Source organism: Urocampus carinirostris, chromosome 3 (assembly GCF_059441175.1).
Source record: "Urocampus carinirostris isolate Australia breed hairy pipefish chromosome 3, RoL_Ucar_1.0, whole genome shotgun sequence".
Lineage (NCBI taxonomy): Eukaryota > Metazoa > Chordata > Actinopteri > Syngnathiformes > Syngnathidae > Urocampus > Urocampus carinirostris.
In genome coordinates this window covers 23530789-23546705 of record NC_142351.1, presented here as the reverse complement: position 1 = coordinate 23546705, position 15917 = coordinate 23530789, and the positions used below count along the sequence as shown (strand labels likewise).

Below are 15917 nucleotides of genomic sequence, written 5' to 3'. Positions count from 1 at the left end.
CATGATGCAAAACATTAGGAAACTACAATTTAATCAATTTTCTCATCGACACAGAATGTTTATGCTTATACATGAGCAGTCTTAAACAAGTACAAAACATTTTAGTGGTTTTAAAATACATTCGTCTGGAACACTGATACAAAATGACATGCTGATTTAAAAAAATAAAGATGAAAGTAGTATGAAACACACAATTTGAAATATCCAAATAAAATGTTACTGTTGGAACGCTAATGCAGTCTTCATCTCATCTTGATTTTTAGAAACATAACTGTACTGATAATTGATAATATGATCGATGCTTGTGTAGCATAAATATGAACACGTGGGCCGTTACATCACTGTGCAGCAACAGGTGGCAGGGTAGTTGTCTGCACTGACTTGAAATTCATTCCCATAGACAAAGTAAACATTTGTTTTTCCTTTCCAGGAGTAGGTCACTTTGGTCACAGGAATCAGTTCGATAGTTTGACGCTGGGCACACAAAAGGGTTGAACGTTTTACTCAAAACGACAGACATCAATTGGAACATTTATTATGAAAGCATTGTGCAGAAGAATTACATTTGGCTTGAAAGGATAATGATGCGCAATAAAAAAAAAATACCTGTTGAAGAATCCGAGAGGTCTGAGAGAATCTACCCTGATGTTCGTTGATTAAACGCTGTGCAGCATTCACAACAGATGGGTCTGGGAAACCCATCACTGGGTAAACCTGGAAAATTTCAAATCAAATAACAATTGATAACTTATCTTATTGGGCAAGCATTCTGGATGTACAATGGACGTAGGGCAGTTTTTTTTATGTCACTACTGAAATCAACAAACTAGCATTTTTTCCCCCCGAATAATGGACATTGTTTCTCGTCAACATTAAAGATAAAAGACATTTTTTTTTCTGTGGTTCCGACTTGTGCCGCTATCGGGGTGTGAGTGTGTGTGTGTGTGTGAATGGGTAAGTCTGGAGCACATTGTAAAGCGCTTTGGGAGGTCTTGAGTGACTTGAAAAGTGCTATATAAATGCAGACCATTCACCATAAAGTTACAGGCTTAAATTCTTGTCATAGTTGTATTATTTGTACACCATTCTGAAGCGTCTCAATGTCAAATTACAAAAGAAAGATTTTGTGTTTTAAAAAACTAAGCATTGATGATCAAACAATTACTGGGAAATGTATGATGGAGCACAGAACACCTACTCTGGTCCCCGCTTATTGTCAGTTAACTTTAAAATTTGTTTATCTAATAAAACACATTTGGAGGAACATCTTGGTGAAGGGCTTTTTCTTTCTCAGAAAACAAATCACTAATGGATGGATGGATGGATGGATCCCATGTGGCAGAAAATGAGCGCACAGACCCTTATTGTGTAAATCAATGAGGACAACAGACTTTTGCTTTGTTCCAAAAAGCAGCTGAACCATGACAGGTTGCAAAGTCCAGCTCGGTAGCCTAGATGGTAGGGCGCCCGCTCTGAGACTGGGAGGTCGCTGGTTCAAGCCTCGGCCGAGTCATACCGAAGACTTACAACACTGGTACTCATTGCCTCCCTGCTTGGCGCTCGGCATTAAGAGTTGGAATTGGGGGGTTTTGGTCACCTAATCCAGTCCAAAATGGCTGCATCGGCTCGCTACAGTTTAACTGTACGGGTCAGGTGTATCGACATTTCGTTCTATGTGCATGGTTACAAATAATGACAATAAAAGTAAATTCTAAAAAAAAAAAAAAAAAGTTAACTCTGGAAAGCATGGATCTCATCATCTCTCAGCGTTAACGGTCAAAAACTCGCTGCCCTGAGATTTACAATTAATATAAACAGATTGATATTGCTTCTTAACTCATTCTAAAAATGAGTAATATAATGTTTGGACTAGGAGAGGCCCAAAAAACGTAATATTGTTGGGAATTCTTCAGGTTGAATTCTACTTTATAATAGGGGACGATCGGAAAAAGTCAAATAATTTGTAGTAAATAGATAATCTTACTTAACATTTAAATTTCAGACTTTTTAAGACCCTTTCTAGACCACATCCAATTAAATTTAAGAGCAATTTAGCACCTATTTTGGCATACAGACGCGGCAGGCGGGCACCGAATCCTGACAGATCCTGGCACCAAGGGGGGAACTGGCTCCCGACCTGGACTAAGGGTGGGACTGCGGCGGCTGTGCGCAAGGACCACGCGGCGGTAGGGGACAGGTGTGGACCGACACAGGCGCCGGGGCGAGACACGAGCCGCCGCCGTCAAGAGGACGGGACAGAGTAATGATCAAGACTTTTTAAATGCCTTAAATCTGTGGTTATAAAATGTAAGACTATATCAAGTTTTTAAACCCCTGTACTTTTTACCCACTAAAGGTTTCTGAAAGGAATTTTTGCAAAGCAGAACCTCTGATCTCAATACTGCTTGTTTAATAAATACAAACATAGAACATACTACATTTTGCAGGCAGGGAACTTAAAAGTTACCGGTTCCTTCCCATTTTCTGCTTTTAAAATAGTAAATGTCACAACACCTTAATCTAAGTCTCGAAAGCTAAATTATAAACAAAACAAAAAACGTGTTACCAAGTACTGAGTGTCCCTGAAAAGCTCCTTGCCAGACACTTTACTCAGGTTGTCCAACTTAAGTCCACTGCATTGCTCCACAACATAGTCATCAGAATTGTTAGTCCTGAAATCCATAAAATAGTTTTGTTTAATTGTATTTATGATGAGGCTAATTGCAAGAGAAATAAAGAAAACGGCACCATTTAACAGTGAGGTTGATGTAGACCAAAAGCTGCTGCTTTCCACGGCATGTGGTACATTGCTTGAATCCTTGGCCCTGGCATCCGTGGCAGCTGTGTAAGAATTACATATAGTTCAACATTAATTACATATCCCCCCAAAAAACAAAAAGTTTTCCGCTAAAAAGTTTTACATACTTTTCACGCCCCCTGCCAAAGCAATGACTGCATCGCTCATTTCCGTGGCGGAAACCAGCACCATTGCAAACCCAACAAACTTTCTACCAGAAAGGAAAAAATCCAGCACTTAGTCCGAATCATAACATGTGTCTTGCAATTAGGACATACATTGCCTGCACCGGTGCAATCTTTGCAAGGTGTGCGCCCCAATCCCATGCATGCATGACAGGCCTGTTGATAAAACGATTCTCATTAGGAAAAACACGTGCTGTCTTGTTTGAACTTACTTCAAATTAACACGAGAAAATTATGAACCTTCATAGATGAAGTGTATGGAACTTTGATGGTCTGTTTATTGTCTGTAAAATAACTTGGGGCCGTTGCAGGAATATCCCAGGGCCCAGGAGGGGGTTGGGAGTATGCATCCACAGGCTGGCCTGATACAAGAGAAAATGAAATTGAATTTCTCTTATTAAAAGTTCAATATCTAACAGAGAGCACATCTGATTGGAGCAATTAAAAAAAAATCGCTCAATGTTAAGTTAAAGTGAGTACTTTTTAGGGCTGCAAAATGAAAATGGTATAGAAATAGTCGACAATGGAATTCATTGTCGACTATTGTTGCCAGACACGTTTTTCCAACAGAGTGAGGCTTATGAGATGATTTTAATCTGCAGAGAACCGCGAATCTGCAATAGCGTCATTCTTTCAAACGCTAACATAAAGAAACGGTGGCGCCAATTTCAAGTAAGTGTACTGAAACTTGAGGGTTTTAGCCTCCATCCAGCATGCACAAAGATTTAAAATAAAGCATGTCAGAGAGTTGAAATAAATGGAGTCTGACTTGCCTCTGTAAGATTCAAGCAACATTCAATCCAACTACTACATGCATTGTATATTTTACACGCATGTATTTTGCTTTAAAAGAGAGATTGAGTGTTGTGCTAGACTGTGCCTGATCAATGTACGGTGTTTGATATTAAATTCATGCAGTCTGAATAACAAATGTCACCTGTTAAAATGTCAAAAATGACGAATGACAATTGTTAATGCCATCAGATTTCAAACTGTTGAGAATCATTAAGTTATTTTGTTATAATACATTGCAGTTGACTACTGATTATACTTCAGAAAATGCAAATATTTATTTCATTTATTGTTTTATTGCTGCTAATGAGCCTGTTCTTGGTTTACAGGGGAAAATAAATATTTACTTGTTTTTTTTGTTTGTTTTTTTGCCTCTTAACTATTTGTTTATGGATTTATGTCTCTACAGACGAGCACAGTGTTCAAGTGGTTTTAGATGGGACATTTTTATTTCTTTTTTTCGTACAAATCCGCTGTATGTCTAATAAAATATGTATATGTTTTTATGATCATTTTCTTAATAAGTCAACTTTATGCTTATTTTGAGAAAAAAATAATTATTCAAATATCCGACTCACTTTTTCAGTAGTTGGGGACTAGCCAACTACTAAAATAGTTGTTAGTTGCAGCCTTAGTATTTATTGACTAATTTTTCATGTAATTCTTAATTTTAAATGGCAAGTAATTGTAGCTCCCTAGCAAGCCGTTTTATGAACAGAATTTAAACAATAAAACTAAAACCTTGCCTGGAGCAAAGTCAGACATTGAAGAACACACCGTTATATGGCTCATGACTCCACTCAGTCAGTCTTGATTCAGTGAAGGTTTCCAGTCGATACTAAAAGAAAAAAAAGCAATTAAGAGTAAGACCTGAAATTGCATGATCTAATTGAAATTTAATGTTTTCTAATGATGTTTTCATGTGTACCCTGTAGGTGTTGAAAGCCTCCATGTTGGTAATGACGCCGTCTTTGGCTGGTGCTGAACTATAACAACAGTTGCTGGAGGCCCAGAGAGCAAAAGCCTCGCGTGCTGTCGTCTCACTTATTGATGGAATACTGCAACAAACAGGGGGAATGACATTAGTGCTTAAAGCGGTAGTTCCCAAAAGGAGAATTTTTTTATTGTTTCCTAACAGTTATATGAAGCATGTGACATTTAGGTAATTAAAAAAAAGCAATAGTAGTAAAACTAATTAAAAAGTTATTAATTGTGATTATTTTTCAAGAATAGTATATGTCCATAAAATGAAGGTTATTTTGAGTAAATTATTTTTGTTGTATTAATTTTAATTTTTACTAATATATATATATATATATATATATATGTATAAAGGGCAGCACGGCGGCGCAGTGGTTAGCGCGTGTGCGGCACAGTTCTAAGGTCTTGGCACCCTTCTGTGTGGGTTCAAATCCAGCTACCGGACTTCCTGTGCGGAGTTTGTATGTTCTCCCCGTGCTTGCGTGGGTTTCCTCTGGGCACTCTGGTTTCCTCCCACATTCGAAAGACATGCACTTCAGGTGGATTGGCTGGTCCAAATTGTCCCTATGTGTGAATGAGCGAGCGAATTGTCTGTCCCTGTGTGCCTTGCGATTGGCTGGCGACCAGTTCAGGGTGTCCCCTGCCCACTGCCCGATGATTGCTGGGATGGGCTCCAGCACCCCGGCGACCCTACTGAGGATCAGCGCTGCAGCTAATGAGAGGAGATTTTATATATATATATATATATATATATATATATATATATATATATATTACTTATGACACCATAGGGAGAGCTACACTTATTTTATATGTACACAACAAAGCATCATTCCTTGTTTGCAGATATACTTGATTACTATGTAACATTTTTGTTGTTTAATTGTGTTTTCACTATTTTCTGATCACAAGAAAATTGACACGTAAACAAAAAAAAATAGTTTCAAATGGCGGGTAATTTTGGCTATTCAAAGAATTGTTTTCTTATCTCATCTCATTAGCCGTACCGCTTATCCTCATTAGGGTCGCGGGGGGGCTGGAGCCCATCCCAGCCATCTCCGGGCAGTGGGCAGGGGGACACCCTGAACTGGTTGCCAGCCAATCGCAGGGCACACAGGGACAGACAACTCATTCGCTCATTCACACCTATGGACAATTTGGACCGGCCAATTCACCTGAAATGCATGTTTTTGGAACGTGGGAGGAAACCGGAGTGCCCGGAGGAAACCCACGCAAGCACGGGGAGAACATACAAACTCCGCACAGGAAGTCTGGAGCTGGATTTGAACCCACGACAGGTTCCCATGACATGAACTGTGCCGCACAAGCGCTAACCACTGCGCTGCCGTGCTGCCCTTTGTTTTCTTATTTGACTAAATATTAAAACGTGAAAATGAAAATGGTACAAATTAGCCAGCCTCTCAGCCAACCCAACAAGAACCTTCTGCTGATTGTACAGTACTCCATTTTTCTCAATTTCTAACTGGACTTTTGGCTGTACATACAACTTTTAGTTATATTCATGTTTGTTATATTTTTGTGTATTCCAAAATATTCAAATGATGACAAGAACAAGGGTCCACAAACTAAGCGATAAGCTTGAATACTTTTCTAAAAAAATATTACTTTATATCCCTGACCAACCTAATTGCCCTGTTTGGGTTTTACTTGAAAGAAAATAGAGTTCACAAGGGGTATGCAACCCAAAAATGGCTGGAAACCACTGCTCCATGAGATGTGTTCTTCACACACACTTTGCATTTTTTAAGAAGAAAATGAAAGGTTTTGCCATTACTTCCATTGAGGTTGTTCAGGTCCAGGTTGAGGTTGAGGAGTTGGGTGTTCTGGCATCGGCGGGGGAAGAAATCCACCTATTTCAGGGAAAGAAAGTGAGTTTTCCATTCATTACAAGGCTTTATTGTGATACAGAGTCAATAAAACTTATTAACCATTTGATCCAACCCTTATTTGCATCAAAGCGCAGCATCATACTACAATTAGGTCAAATATTCATTTTGAAAAAGTTGCTAAATTGTACTTAGCAGATGTCCAATACGATATTTTTGTCTTTAGTTTGAACCACAATTACCGTATTTTTCGCACTATAAGGCGCACCGGGTTATAGGGCGCACCCCGAAAAAAATAGTTTTTGGTCCTATATTTGACATACATAAGGCGCTACAATGGGAACGTCGACAAAACAGTCAGATAGTTCAGTCAAACTTATTACCCCCTTAACATTCCGAAAGCTTGCAAAGAAGCAAATACGTGTCGCAGACACGTGCGGATGCGGTGTCCGTACGATGTCACTTAAATGCATCGTTCCAAATATCATTCGGAAGGTTAAAGTCTTGGGATTCAAGAAATGCCACCCATTCCTTAGTTTCTATTTTCTTTTTCGCTCGCAACTTTACTGTGCATATGACAATAAACACTTGGAATTGAGTTTAATTTAAAAATAGACACTCCATTCCATCCATTATCTGCACCGCTTATCACAGAAACATCGAGTTCTGTCTGAAACAAGATACTGGGAAAATATATAGCCGGAGTAGCTCACCGAAGTCGTTGTGTTCAATAATAATGTGCAACCATGGTCCTCTTATATCCGTGAGTGTAGTAAATCCAGGAGAGTAAAATATTTACAAATACAGTACAGAATAGTAAAATACGGTTTCCTCTATGCTGTAGTTCGACCTAACATGCTAATCACATTCATCTTTTTCGGCCAATTGCAGGCTTTGTTTTGCCCCTTTAGCCTATGCGAGCCTTTAAATGATAAAAAGGATCCGCCCCCTTTACCTCCGAATAACTTTAGCCAATAGTGATCGATTCAAATGATGATTGACACATTGGTTAGCCAATGAAACGCCGGTATATAAATCCCAGCATACACCGCGGACTACTTCGCGTTCGGAGGAAAATCTAGTCAGCGGCTGCTTGCATTAGTTGCAAGACTTTGCGACTTAATATTGATCCATATATAAGGCGCACTGTATTATAAAGCGCATGGTCAGCTTTTGAAAAAAATAAACGCTTTTAGGTGCGGCTTATAGTGCGGAAAATACAGTACTCTAAATCTAAACCTTTCAACTGTTTTCATTCAATGTAAATAACAGGGTGTATTGTGGTGACAGCCAACTCATTTATTGCATGTGAGTTTCACAGAGCACAAACACAGCCCATTGCTGTTGGGGCTCGTCTCAAAGTGGATTCTATTGTATAAATAATGATATTTGTTTTGGTTGGGTCGGGCAGCAATGTGTGTAGGCACTGGTCTGTTGTCATTTCAACAATGCACAGAGGACTATTAATTGGGTTACTCAGAGTTCACAAGTCCATATTAATTTTTTTTGGGGTTGTTCTTCTTTTAACTTTGCCAGATGTGTAAGCTGAATGAGACTCTATTGTAATTGTTGGTCCAACAAACAAGAAGGCAAAGTGGAATTTTTTTCTTTTTTTTTTATTCTCCAAACGCCAAGTGTCCAATGCGCCTAAAGAAAAAGTGTGTATTATTGATTGCCTCCTTGTGGTAAAAAAAAAACTTAATTTAAAAAAACAATACCGATTAAGAAAAAAAAAAGAAAAAACCCATGCACTATCATGCATTTTTAAATACTCGTAGATCAAATCATTTGCATTTATTTTACATCACTTGTATGCCATTTTGCTGCTACGGATACCCAAAAAACTAAAGCTTGCAAAAGTAGAGGCAAAAAAAATATTTAAGAAAATGGTGCGGTTTGGAGGGCAGCACGGCGGCACAGTGGTTAGCGCTTGTGCGGCACAGTTCATGTCATAGGAACCTGTCGTGGGTTCAAATCCAGCTCCAGACATCCTGTGCGGAGTTTGTATGTTCTCCCCGTGCTTGCGTGGGTTTCCTCCGGGCACTCCGGTTTCCTCCCACGTTCCAAAAACATGCATTTCAGGTGAATTGGCCGGTCCAAATTGTCCCTAGGTGTGAATGAGCGAATGAGTTGTCTGTCCCTGTGTGCCCTGCGATTGGCTGGCAACCAGTTCAGGGTGTCCCCTGCCCACTGCCCGGAGATGGCTGGGATGGGCTCCAGCCCCCCCGCGACCCTAATGAGGATAAGCGATACGGCTGATGAGATGAGATGAGGTGCGGTTTGGTTGCTATGAGTCTCCGTAGTTTGTATGAGTGTGTGTATATATATGTGTGTGTGTATGGTAGAAGAGTTTATTCGAGCGCATCTAAGATATGCTCCTTCTTGAGGAATGAGCCGACTGAGGCTGCGATCATGACTTTAAGCCAGGAAATGGCGGAACTGAGTAACACATTTTCAAATACTGAACAGCACCAGACATTAGTTTTTCCTGACAAGTGCCAGCTATAAATCGTTCTTTTCCTAAAGCTAGCTATTAATTATACGATTCTCTCCACATAAGTAAAAAAATAAAATTCTTATTTACATATATATTTACATCAAACTGCCAATGAACTGAGTTTTAACTTGTTAATTTACTTTTATTCAACAGGCACTGATGTACTTGTAGTGAAATCATATCTTACAGACATTAAATAGCATAATTCCACAGAAAGACAAAAAAAAACTGAAAGTACAAAAACTACAGAACATGACAATGTAGCATCGTAAGGTAGCCTGGAAAGTTCATCTACTGCAATAATCATGTGAACTTGCCGTCATTACATTTTATTTCAATTGCTACTTATTTTTTATTTTATTTTTTATTTAACCATTGTGTGTGTTTCTGGTGCTGGGTGGGGATTTTATTGTTTTATTGTGCACTGTTTGTTTTATATAGCACTTTGAGTGACAAATTATTGGCTAAAGGTTCTTTACAAAAAAAGTTTTTGATTTAAAGATAGAAATACCCGTCCATCATGGCGCCACCACTTGGGATACCCGGGTGTAGATGATGTGATTAAGAATCATCTTTTTCCTTGAATAATGTTGAGTTTGTCACTGATTATAAAATCAGCAGAATATATTGTTTCTCAATCAGACGCATTTATTTCAAACGTAAACTTTGATCCAATGTTTGGGTTTTATGACTGATGAAATGAAGATATCGACTGACCTCCGCCAGCTACTGTGCCTTCGTAGCCGGGCATGTTGTCGAACATGCTGGCTGGTGGAGCGCTCGGCCCTTGGGAGTCGGGTGCGGCTGGGGCAAACATTGCTGAAAGAAACCAGAGGAACCAGTTTGAGGAAAACTTTACATTAAAATTGTTATTCAAGTACGCCAATTTGCGATATTTGTAATGACACACGAATCAGAAACCCTCATAGGTTTTGACTAAGTTGGCGTCCAGGTGAAGTTTTTATGAGGCTCATTCACCTCTTCACTAAGGTAATATGTACGTGACTTACCTTTAGCCTCTGCGTTGTTAGAATCCATTACGGTAATGTTTTTTTTTCTTTAAAATACAAAATACTGTATGGTAGTTTGCACCCCGTGAGCGTAAATCGCTTGTGTTTTCCGAGTTTTAGTAAAGCACCCCGCAGTTGACTCAGGGCGTTAAATCCACGGTGTGAAGACATGCAGTGACGTCACATAAATTGTGACGTCACATAAATTGTTGCACGGAAGTGTGCGATTACATCGTTCCTTTAACCGACACAGTCCTGGTTAAGAAACATTTTAGTGAAAAATAAAACATCATTGCACATACGGGGACGACCGTCGGCTGTTGATTCGTAACCCGGATTGGCCATCCCGTAATATGGTTTTCCGTAGTTGCTGAAAGCGCAAAAACGAAAGTGAACTGGAGGCCATAACGGGACCATCCGTGATTTTTTACAAAAACCTTATTTTCAAACACTCACTCCATGATGGGTGTGTTATAGGCCATGTAGATGCGTTGAATATGGCCTGAAAAGCAACACAACGTTAACAGAAGCTGGACCACCGTTCATCATGTGACAAACAAAACAATTATTTACCTTCTTGATCACGTGACGGAAAAGACAATGTAAAATCAAATGTCCCGTTTGATTCGGTCGGTTCTAGGCAGGGAGGGTTTCTGCGGTCAACATCCACGATGTGCAGTCAAAGTCGAATTTCCAGGCAAGACCGGCCCCCTTAGAGGAAAAAAGCAAAAAGGGGCACCCGCCCCGAGACTGGGAGGTTACAGGTTCGAGCCTTGCTGGAGTGCAATTTAAGATTACACGATCGGTACCCATTGCATCGCTGCTCAGTGCCCCTGATGCAGGGCTTCGAATTTGGGGGTTTGATTGATAAAAATCCTGAATAATCCAAAAGTAAAAAATGTAAAAAGGGGTGTTCCGGAAGTGCGCTCACGCTTGGTCCATAGTTAATAAGTAACACATTTTTATTACCGCCCCCAAAACACACACACAACAATGATAAATTAAACAAAAGAAGAAAGCCCAAAATGCATGAAAAACAAGTAAAGTCAAATTAAGGCGCAATTGTGAATGTGCTTAATTGCTGTTGAGATTGTCATGATTGTTTTCTGTTATTAGTGTCAATAAATTTGTTCAAACCAAAAAAAACCTGCCCATTGTTCAAGTGTCAAGTTCCTTGTGTTAAAGTGTGCCATCACTATAACTACTGTATCACTATAACCATCCATCTGTTATCTGCACCGCTTATCCTCAATAGGGCACACAGAGGCAGACAGCTCAATCACACACCCACACCTAGGGACAATTTGGACCGGCCATTTGACCTAAAATGCATGATTTGGAATGTGGGAGGAAACCAGAGTGCCCGGAGTAAAACCATGCAAGCACGGGGAGAACATGCAAACTCCACACAGGTTCGACTATCACCATAACGTTTATTTATTAATTAAAAACCTTTTGAGCACCACAGTGCAGAAAGACAAGACATTACACTGAGCACCGGATTCGTCGCTGAAAAAAAGAAATCAGACCAAATATCAAACCCAAGTATCATGCGAAATCTCTTTATTCTGTAACAAGTCGAGTCAAGTAAAGTCTGGTGTATTTGTAAATCCCTTAATCTCAAGGAGTCTTAAAGGGCTGCACAGACCACAGACTATTGCAAACTAAAGACTATTATTACACCATCCCCTGATCTAAAACCTAAATGAGGGCAAGGAAGAACTCAAAAACCTCAACATGAGGAAAATTAAGAAATATGTTTTCTAAATAGTTTTCAAATGTAAAATTTGAATGTGTATTTTCTTAATTATCATTAATAATAAAGTAGTGAATAGTGTTTACAATGAGATTAGACATGGCACTATGGGATAAACACGTAATAAAGAGGAAAATAAGATCAATAAAATGTCAAGATTATAGGTAAAATATCTACTAGGTAGTGCTTCGAGACTGGCATAAATTGTAAGTGCATCAGAACATAGGTACAGTACAATGAAAAGATGTGCATCGTGACAATGTTGCAATGAAAATAACAGAAAAACAGGGTTGACTTTCTGGAAACTGATGAAACGTGATGCAAATCCAATAGTCAGCATAAATAAACATGTGCAGATGTTGCAATTATTGTAACTGCCAGTGCGCGCGAGAGAGGGTGAACAATTGTAAAGTTATTTTTTGCCTCTAAATGAACCACATGTATCAGTTGGACTTGTGTCTATTTGAGCTATCGGGTCACGTGAAGAAATAATAAAATCCAAGTGATTGATGTACCCCATGCACGTCTCCCCACCAAAATCAAGCAATCATTGTATTGTGCCCACCAATTTTATAGTGATTACTTTTGAAATCGCTATAGCTCACTCAGGAAATGCAACCTTCAAATTAGTGAGTTTTTTGTTAAAGGTAGATATCAATTCTACATTCTAATATTTTGAAGTTCTCAACAAATTGTATGCCCAAATGATATACATTTTCAACTGTAATTTGTTGTCGTTTTTGTATTTATCGCCTGCTTGTTTTATTTTTGTTTTACTCTTGTTTTATATTCTGTGTGCAGCGACCTTGGGTGTTCTCAAAGGTGTTTTAAAATAAGACAAGTCAAGTCGTGTTTATTTGTATAGCCCTTTATCACAAGAGGTCTCAAAGGGCTGTACAGACCACAGACTACTATTAGAAAATCCTCTGATCTAAAACCTACTTTACATACACTGTATGTGGTCTATGAGGGTCAACCTCAGTGTATTGCTCCCTTTATTAATGATTGCAATTGCCCTTATTGTGAAGCTTACTAACACAAAGCTGTTTACTCACAGCAAGACAAAAAACGAAGATAATTAGAAAGTTTATTTCCCAAATAAACACCGCAAACAGTTCGTTTATCATCGTACCTACTTATTTTCCCACGTTCAGTAAATTTAGTTTTGTTTATTGTACGTAGCAGTATATATATATATATATATATATATATATATATATATATATATATATATATATATATATATATATATATATATATATATATATATATATATATATATATATATATATATATATATATATATATATATATAAATATTTCGTACAAAAATTGTTATCTGGCGTACACAATTTATTGAAAATGTACAAAAAAGGTATAAAATACGGGGAAACGTATTCATTTAATTTATTTCAGGCGCTAAGAGGCGCCGCACTATGCCTTTGAATGTTGTGGACTACATTTCCCATAAGGCTTTGTAACACTTTGGTATTTCCTTTTCCCTTTTCCTGTGTCGGTGGAGTCCTCTTTGGATATTCATCGGCGGGTGAGTCGATGAAATCCGTCTTAATCCACACAATTTATGCACTCTAAACATTGTTTTGGTACTTGTAATAAATGTTAGACATTTGATGAATGGGCCAATGATTAAATTAAGTTTCCTGAGCCGCCCGGAGTATTTTGTCGCATGATGGACCTCCGCTAAAGCTACTCCCTGTTTTTTCCTTCATGCATTGCTATCGTTCATCATAATAAACACGAATATCTCGAAGTACCGGTAGTGCTGGAGCCACTATCGAATTGCATACATTTAGAGTTTGTAATAACACAGCTGGGTCATTGAGTGTCGACGTGAGCGCTGAACATTAGCTAAGCAGCTAGCCAACAGCGCCGTCAACATGCACTCAAAGCTCGGTCATCAGTAGTCAATGTTCAGTCTCAAATTTTTGGTGTTCCCCTGGGTTAAGGTGACTTAAGGATTCTGTGGAATATAAACTTCGATTTTGCATAAAGGGACAGCGTGTAAAATTTAGTGCGTCCTAGTTCAAATAGCCTCAATTCAGTTCTGATTAATAGCTAAATTACATGAATTAGCATACAAATGTTGATTTTAATGAATATTCATACGTCTAGAAATGTGTTTTTCTATTACATAGTGGAATCTATACCTTTTTCTGATGTCTTGCTTTCTCTCTGTGGTCAATTGGTACCGTTTTTGTCCGCACAAGATAATAGTGCCATCTTCGTTAAATGTCAACTAATGTACCTATAAGATCTCACGTTTGTTTTGACAGTAAAAATGGCGGCCATTCGACCCCTCAAGAAATGCAAAATTGTCAAGAAGAGGGTTAAGAAATTCATCCGCCATCAATCGGATCGCTATGTCAAGATTGCGGTAAGTTCCTAAGGGGAGAGAGGTACTGAGAAGTGAAAATAACACCTTTCTTGTTTGCTTGTAGAAAAACTGGCGCAAGCCAAGAGGTATCGACAACAGGGTCCGCAGGCGGTTTAAGGGTCAGATGCTAATGCCCAACATCGGTTATGGTAGCTGCAAGAAGACAAAGTTCATGCTGCCAACCGGCTTCAAAAAGTTCCTCGTACACAATATCAAAGAGCTGGAAGTTCTTATGATGAGTAACAAGTAAGTCAGAAAAGTACAAATTATCATGGTGAGCGTACCTTTTGGCCGTTCAATTTTCCTTTGGTAAGAATACTGAAAAGAAGAAACTGTCAGTTTTTAGTTTTTTTCTATTTATATATGTTATTTTTAAGTATTGAAATTTCAAATGGCAATGAAAACCTTTCCCAGGCCAAATGGATATCTGAAAGTGGACGCGAGGGAGGCAGCTTGTTGCCATGGCGGCAGCGGTAAAAGTATCGGCAAAAATTGAACATCTTCCGAGTCATGGAGAAATTAGCTCTGAGAAACCCTTTACATTTGGGTTTGATTATCAAATATTTGGTTATTAAACACATATGATAAAAGATGGTGTTCGTTTTCACAATTAGAAATTCAATCATCCAAAGCAGACTAGGTGTTTCCCTTTTTTTGTTGACGTACACTATAATATAAAACGAAAAATAGATCGTTTCTTGTTTTCAGTCTGTATAATGTCCCAGACAGTTTTTCTGAAGATGGTGATTTCAATTGAATTGTGAACACCTTATCTAGTCAAAATGGTAAATGGATAGTATCTTCTGATATTTAGTTTTTTTTTTTTTAATTAGCTCAGAAGGTAGCGCGCTTGTCTTGGGATCAAGAAGTCGCAGGTACGATTCCTGGCTCCTCCGTGTTATATATCGAGGTGTCCTTGGGCAAAACACTGAATCCCTAATGCCCCCGATGACGCTGCTATCGGTTAGTTAGTGTGTAAAAGGGAAAAGTGTGAAGCACATTGTAAAGCGCTTTGGGAGGTTTTCATTGTCGTGAAAAGCGCTATATAAATGTATACCATTTACATTTAGCTGTAGTCTAAACCCACCTTTTGGTAAGAAAAACTGCTTGTTGGACTAAAGTTCAGGATGCCCTATCTGCCCGGACAGCATAGCAGCATCTTCATACTTGTGATCATTCTGTGGTTTTCAGGATGTAATTGTGTGAATGTCTGTTGATTTTTTTTTTTTGCCATTTTTCTCAATTTCACCATGCCTCTGTGCAGGAGTTACTGTGCGGAGATTGCCCACAACGTCTCGTCAAAGAACAGGAAGCTGATCGTAGAGAGGGCAGCTCAGCTCGCCATCAAAGTCACCAACCCCAACGCCAGGCTCAGGAGCGAGGAGAACGAATAAAACGGCTGTTGATAATAAATATCGTCAAATAGAATCTTTCTCATTGTTTTTTTTTTCTCTGCTCAGATTTTTCAACGGCTTACCTTTTTTTGTATAGCCATTAATCACATGAAATCTCAAACCGCTCCACACATCTTGATAGCGTGCTTTATAACTAAAAATACTTTCCCTGTTGCTTCTGTGGACCTGCAGCAGTGTCCATAATGTAGATTTTGCGTGTTGAGTTGGAACCCTATTGAGAAAGTCTTCATTGCGATTCGGCA

The 15917-nt window shown here is 38.8% G+C and overlaps 2 protein-coding genes across 4 annotated transcripts; one reads left to right on the top strand and one right to left on the bottom strand.

Moving 5' to 3' along the window:
• Positions 1-14: 14 nt before the first annotated feature.
• On the bottom strand, positions 15-14049 carry ssuh2rs1 (ssu-2 homolog, related sequence 1). 3 transcript variants are annotated; one of them, XM_088331159.1, is made up of 15 exons: positions 14034-14049; positions 10683-10820; positions 10566-10611; positions 10412-10479; positions 9817-9918; positions 6551-6626; positions 4703-4832; positions 4552-4612; positions 3223-3344; positions 3076-3138; positions 2926-3008; positions 2749-2841; positions 2567-2672; positions 607-714; positions 15-474 (listed from the first exon to the last, which is right to left on the bottom strand). In XM_088331159.1, exons 3-15 carry the CDS (start codon positions 10589-10591, stop codon positions 334-336), a joined length of 1179 nt encoding a protein of 392 aa, XP_088187285.1. In that variant the 5' UTR covers positions 10592-10611; positions 10683-10820; positions 14034-14049; the 3' UTR covers positions 15-333. The 3 variants fall into 3 exon arrangements, with proteins under 3 accessions (XP_088187285.1, XP_088187284.1, XP_088187287.1); XM_088331158.1 differs by lacking the exon at positions 14034-14049 and having other exon boundaries at positions 10683-10921; XM_088331161.1 differs by lacking the exons at positions 10412-10479; positions 10566-10611; positions 10683-10820; positions 14034-14049 and adding an exon at positions 10110-10296.
• rpl32 (ribosomal protein L32) lies at positions 13349-15688 on the top strand. The gene is made up of 4 exons (XM_088331162.1): positions 13349-13411; positions 14160-14260; positions 14325-14506; positions 15525-15688. The coding sequence occupies exons 2-4, from the start codon at positions 14165-14167 to the stop codon at positions 15652-15654; spliced, it is 408 nt and encodes a 135-aa protein (XP_088187288.1). The 5' UTR covers positions 13349-13411; positions 14160-14164; the 3' UTR covers positions 15655-15688.
• The last annotated feature ends 229 nt before the right edge of the window (positions 15689-15917 follow it).

Excerpts from the sequence above, each read along its gene's own strand:
- ssuh2rs1 (XM_088331159.1), bottom strand. The coding sequence starts at position 10,591 with ATGGCCTATAACACACCCATCATGGA. Across the intron at positions 6,627-9,816 it reads AGGCACAGTAGCTGGCGGAG|GTGGATTTCTTCCCCCGCCG; the intron begins GTCAGTCGATAT and ends TCCCTGAAATAG. Across the intron at positions 2,842-2,925 it reads TTTGGCAGGGGGCGTGAAAA|CTGCCACGGATGCCAGGGCC; the intron begins GTATGTAAAACT and ends ATTCTTACACAG.
- rpl32 (XM_088331162.1), top strand. The coding sequence starts at position 14,165 with ATGGCGGCCATTCGACCCCTCAAGAAATGCAAAATTGTCAAGAAGAGG. Across the intron at positions 14,261-14,324 it reads ATCGCTATGTCAAGATTGCG|AAAAACTGGCGCAAGCCAAG; the intron begins GTAAGTTCCTAA and ends GTTTGCTTGTAG. Across the intron at positions 14,507-15,524 it reads GTTCTTATGATGAGTAACAA|GAGTTACTGTGCGGAGATTG; the intron begins GTAAGTCAGAAA and ends GCCTCTGTGCAG.